Genomic DNA, 5,879 nt, shown 5'->3' on the forward strand with positions numbered 1-5,879 from the left:
AAATTATGAACAATAAAACTTTGATCGTCACTTAAATCCGAGATAGTTAACTCGGCAGATGGAGCCAGTGCAAGTAGGAGAAGCGCAGGATCATACTCCAAAGACCATACGTGACAGTTCCCGGGGGCTCGCCTTTGTCTTAGTTTTTCAGAGATTATTCTTTCCCTGGACACACGACTTTTCAGGGAACGCAAAAGTTTCTCATAACCCTTTTTTAGGTCTACACCTGGATTGTTTCACGCTTTGGTTTGCGAAACTCACAAGGAAACAAAAGAAAAGAATATCCACAGAGATCCTTAACCAATGCCTTTTTATTGTTTAAACGAGAAACGTAGAACCCAAAAGCCGGACAAATACAGGCCTTTCCTTCTGAGTTCCAAGGTCAACGCAGATTAAGCTAGCTAGCGACCAGATTGAGAAACATAACTCAGAACGTGCTTCTACTAAAGTAGAAACACTTTTCACTTTTTTCGATTCTTTTTATTGTTTCCAATGCTAGAGCAGACGATACAACATATATATGTAAATCAGAGAAAAGTAAAGAAGATTACGTAGTCTAAGGGATCACATAAAATCACATGTTATAATAAAACTACTAAGTAAATATGATTATATCATATCATATAACTATATAAGTTAATCTTCCAATTGGTAACATGATGATTTTAATCTCCATCAAAGTACCTAATCACTTGAACCTAGACTGCAAAAGTCCTAAACTCAGCATCTAGTTTATGTCAACAAAAGAGAACCCCACAACTTGACTCGTTGATTTTCACACTTGCATTGTGACGGGCTCAAGCATTTTGAACCCTAGCTGCTAAGGCACCCAGTAAATCTGGGTACTGAAAGATATCATCCAACATGCAGTCTTCACCCAACTGTAGATGGTTCACTGCCACCTCATTACCGTAAGGCACCACTTGGGAACCTGAAATTCCATTGAAACTCTCAAACTGCTGATGAGGAACCCCCTGGTAATCAATATAAAAACCTAAATGCTCGTTTTCAGTCTCCTTCTTCAACCCGCTCAGCGACTGACTGAATGACATTTCGGATACCGGTGGAACGGTGGAATCTTGGGCGCAATTTGAGATTCTAGCCAAATCATCAGATTTCTTTGACATGGGTTTTGGTAAAAACCCTTGAATTATCTCTTGCAACAAGCCAGAATCAGAAGGCTCCTGCGCGAAGAATTCCATACCTTCAGCTTGACAAGTTGACATAGCAGGCACACCTGTGGTATGGCTTGAATTGTTTCCTTTGAGAGGAAGAGTCATAGTAGAGCCTATGAAAGAACCAGTGATGTTGTCGTTTGCCCGTAGAGTAGCGATGGTTGAGGAATTCAACAAAGTACCACCAGGCAAAGAGCTAGGAGTTGAGAAGGTAGTAGAAGAAGAAGCAGCAGAAGAAGTTCCATTTATGAATGGAAACTGATCAACCAAAGAATGAGGAGGCGCGTGTAGAGAAGAATTTGAAGACGAATTCAAGAGGTCACGTAATAAAAGCATATTCAGAGAAGCATTTCTTTGAGGCGCAGAACCACCGGAGAAGTCCCCCACATGAGGGTTAGCAAACGATGACCAATTAGAAGAGTGCCCAAACTGATGACGGGTGGTGTTAAGATCCCTGATGGATGGCTGTGATTGCTTGGTGAAGTTGAACGGAGGAAGAAAATGGTCGTTGGCGGAGTGCGGCTCAGTCGCAGGATAAACGAAATTGGTTCGAGCCTTGATTCCACGCATGGCTCGAGCCGCACAGTCGTAGGCGCACGCAGCCTCCTCGGCTGTGTCAAAAGTGCCAAGCCACCGCCTCTCCTTGGACTGTGGGTCTCGAATCTCAGCAGCGTAACGGCCCCACGGCCTGCGGCGGACCCCACGGTACCTCATGGTCCCACCAGGGCCACCATTTTCTTTGAGAGACCTCTTGTTTGTTGTTGTTGTTGTGGTGGTGGTGGTGGTTGTCGTGGGGGTAACGGTGGTCGCGGTTGTGGTTGCGGCGGCGCACTTCTTTGGATTGCCGGTGATGGAGTCTCGCAGGTCAGGATCAGGCACATGAGTGATGCCATTCAGTCGTCTAAATGCTTCTTCCATCTGGTAAATCTTGCCAGCAGCACTTGAAACAACGCACAGAACAACTGAAAAGGTATAAGAAGGAATCACAGGGAGAGAGATGAAGAAAAAAGAGAAAGGTTCCTTTCTCGGGTGGTTTCTGGGTTCAGGACTCTGGGGCTTGGCACCTGGAATGTGGAGGAGCAGCGCAGCATACGCTTGTATTTATAGTAAACAAGTGGAAGGGGAGAGGCATAGAAACCGACTTTATATGTATTGTTTCATGCACTTTGTACATACACACACAAAATTCCCAAAAATAGGTTTTTAATTAGAGAGAGTAACGACGAGGATCTTCCACTGGGCCAACCTTGCATAAATTAGAGGGTTGTGATTATTTTATTCAATATTTGCACTTAAGTCTTCACTATGCTGCTATAAATTTAATATTTTCTGTTTAATTTATTAGTAAGTATTTAATCATTTTATTAATATGGGCTTTTTGTCTTTTAAAAATCCGATTTTTTTTTATTTTCTTTTTGGAGGAGAAATAAAATAGTGGCCATTAAATTTTGTAGTACTCCCCTACATTTGTATTACGGACCACCCTCTTAGGACGGAGACTTTTCTTTTCAATACGTTATCATGTCTCTTTGTAGTGATGTATTTTCTTTTTGGTTTATTTCACTAATAATTCTTTCTCTTGTTTTAGTTTTTTCAGGAGAATGTTCAAGTCAATAATTTGCATCCAATATGGAACAAAAGTGTTCATAATTGATCAAAGCGTGCTCTGTGTCAACATCGAGAAACTAACCGGAGATGTGGGTGTGCCAGCCAGCTAAGGGAGTGAATTGAAGAGTAATTGCCTTGGGATACTTCCGAGGGGAAGCAAAAGAAGACATGAGAGTTTTGGGGAAAGTTTTGATTGATGTGGATTGAAGATTTCAATGATATTGTAGTAATTATATATATATATATATATGAAAATTATAAAACAAATCAAAGCAATTTCCTTTTAAGGGTCTGCACCCGTCAAACATGTAATAAAGAATCCAGATTTTTGGGCAAGAAAATAAGAGGCTAGTCGATTGTCTTTTTGCAAGAAAAATACAAAAGGTTTCTGGGAAGTTGAAGAGCTTTTTTCGTTTTTCTGCTTCTTGTGATTATCATTCTGAATGATTACACTGGCGGCGCGCAGAAGCTGTTCCTCCCGCTTTGGTCTTTGCTATTTCCTTTTTCCTCTTTTTGACAAGTTCTCCGTTGACATATCTTTGCAAATACTGTTGTTTCAAGGGAATTGGGCATTGCTCTGCTCTGCGTGAGAGATGGTTAGGGTTTGAAAACCAAGGATTTATGGTCACATGGACTTGTCTCGTGTAGAGGTTTAGTAGGGTCTTTAAGGGTTGAGCTTTTAGCTACATTACTAAAGTTGTCGTGTAGTGTAACCTTTTGAGTCAGAAAAAGGATCCAAGCTGTCCATTATCCCACCTCATTTGACTTCCCCCCTCCTTGCCCTAACTCTCATCCTTCAGTTTCAACTAATTCGCTCCCTCTATTTCTTTTTTAATAAGGGCAAAAGTTGAATCTGGAGCAACCCATTCAGAAAACTCATGTGCTCTTGAGGGGAATTCAGTTATACCTTGTGCACTCGTGTTAGCTTCAACTTTGATGCTTCACAAACTACATCAAGGGCTACACACACAAATTATTATGATTATTTGAGCCAGCTTGTTCCATAACTTGAATAACACAGAGAAAACTTTGCAGGTCAAGTCTATTCAAGAAATCCTAAAATTGTGGCAAGTCTAGTCTTAATAAGTGATCACACTTTGGTTCTTTGGGCATGCAGCAGAAGATTAGATATAATATATATATAAACTAGTATATATAATTATATTAAGGGTTCAATTGTAACAATAAATTAAGGCCGACATTCATGACAATCCATCCTCACATCTAAATTAATAAGTACTTGTTTGATCACCGATGCTGATGCATGCCTCATGAATCAGCTATAGGGCGATTAGATTGCATATAATAATAATAAATATGTAATTTTATCTGGTGGCAGCTATTGTGGCACACCTTCATATGGGGGGTATGGACCAGCTAAAACTCTTAGATTTCAACTCCCTCCCACCCTAAACATAATCTTCTTGGCTGCAACCTAACTCCCACTTTTCCTTTTTGGGTAAATTAAGTCCTCCTTCTTTCATATTACATTACGCAGCAAACGGATGCATTTCGATTTTTTTTCGTTGTTGGTTTTGTCTTTTCTTTTCCTTTTGCATTTATTGCCCCGGATACAATGACACTCTCTAAACGTTATGTCCCCTGCAATTTGGATCCCACACTAGCTAGTATTTGATTTTGGTTAGGAAATCTGATATTGGATTAGCAATATAACCAATGGCCCCTTGGAAATTATTTGTCACTTTGTGGAAGTGAGTAAACTAGGAGTTGCTGTCATATTAAAGAAACGTGATGCTGAAATAATACTAGAGAGAGAAAGAGAGTGGAGGAGGAGGCTTTAAAGAAGGGCGGAGACGCCATCCAGGAAAAATGAGAAGAAACAAGATTTTAACGACAAGAGGAGATTCTGTCAGAGGAGATAGAATCAATAGAGCAACCAGCTTTTTACAGCTGCAGATGAGAAGCCCAGATCAGATCCTTGCGCCCTACATGGAATTTAAATGGCTAGACTTGTACTCACTCCAGTATTTATTGTTACTTCTACTAAAACTATATTTATATTTATTTTTCCATACTAGTATACACTGTAGGAAAATCGATTGAGAATGTCTTCAAACTAATTCCCATCCTTTTTGTTTGTTGCTAAAATTTAATTTCGGTCCGATATCAACATCGGTCTTCAGAAAGATAGTTAGTGGGTGGTGCTAAGAGTTTGGGTTCTGGAACAGCTCCACATACGAGATCTTACAAAGTAATAAGAAGAAATAGAGAGAAAATCCTAACAAGTAAGAACAACAAACCCCTTTGTAAAAACGGGTTTCACACGTAAAACACTCACAAACACAAAACAATTCTAAACCCAAACAAACATAAACACTTTCCTTTTATCTCATAAACCCATACTCAAGCAAAACTCACACATACGAGCACTGTCTTTCATTCAACCTTAACCTTACAACTCGCTTCGTATTTTTCTCTCATACCTTACCTTATTAACACTCTTGTTTAGAAATCCACTAAAAAACCCTTTTCTCTTGAAATACGCACCTAACGAGTTCTCTTGATGTTCCTAAGTGACAAGTCCTTTTTCTTTTTTTGTTTTTTTGAAAAGCTTGTAATTTCTATTACTTTAGTAATTCTTACAAACTGACAAGTCTTCTTATCCATCAAACAAATTCGCTCATCAAATAAATTTGATCACCAAACAATGTCTTCCAAGCAGTTAAAAATCCAAGTAACATCTTCTAACCAATAAAAATTTAAATCCATCCAAATCTATTTGAATTTCAGTCACAATTTCTAAGGATTTGTAACGATCCCAAATACCCCGTAGGTAAATCATTACATTTAAGAGAGAAAACAATTATCGAAATGCAAAATTTGTAGTTATTTGGATACGATGTACAAAGCTTCAAGGTAAGCTACCGAAGCCAATGACAGTCATTTCGGAATCTTCTTCTGATAGGAGAGGGTGTATATTGGAAGTTGATGCGTGCCCCACCCCGGGCTTCTCCATAATGTGATACCCAGACAATCTATCCACCATCAATTCTTTTGTTCGTACAATGGGCATATCCCGATTCAATTGTCTTTTCCAGAAAATTAACATCTTTACCTAATACATTGGTAATGGTG

The 5,879-nt window shown here is 39.3% G+C and overlaps 1 protein-coding gene across 1 annotated transcript; it reads right to left on the minus strand.

The window, feature by feature from the left end:
- Nucleotides 1-427: 427 nt before the first annotated feature.
- Nucleotides 428-2,226, minus strand: LOC110423390 (uncharacterized). The gene has a single exon (XM_021437611.2). It carries the CDS (start codon nt 2,091-2,093, stop codon nt 798-800), a length of 1,296 nt encoding a protein of 431 aa, XP_021293286.2. The 5' UTR covers nt 2,094-2,226; the 3' UTR covers nt 428-797.
- Nucleotides 2,227-5,879: the final 3,653 nt, after the last annotated feature.

Source organism: Theobroma umbraticum, unplaced genomic scaffold (genome assembly GCF_002168275.2).
Source record: "Theobroma umbraticum cultivar Fairchild unplaced genomic scaffold, ASM216827v3 scaffold_20.0, whole genome shotgun sequence".
NCBI lineage: Eukaryota > Viridiplantae > Streptophyta > Magnoliopsida > Malvales > Malvaceae > Theobroma > Theobroma umbraticum.

What these genes read in the sequence shown, in the direction of transcription:
- LOC110423390 (XM_021437611.2), bottom strand. Translation starts at nt 2,093, where the DNA reads ATGGAAGAAGCATTTAGACGACTGAATGGCATCACTCATGTGCCTGAT.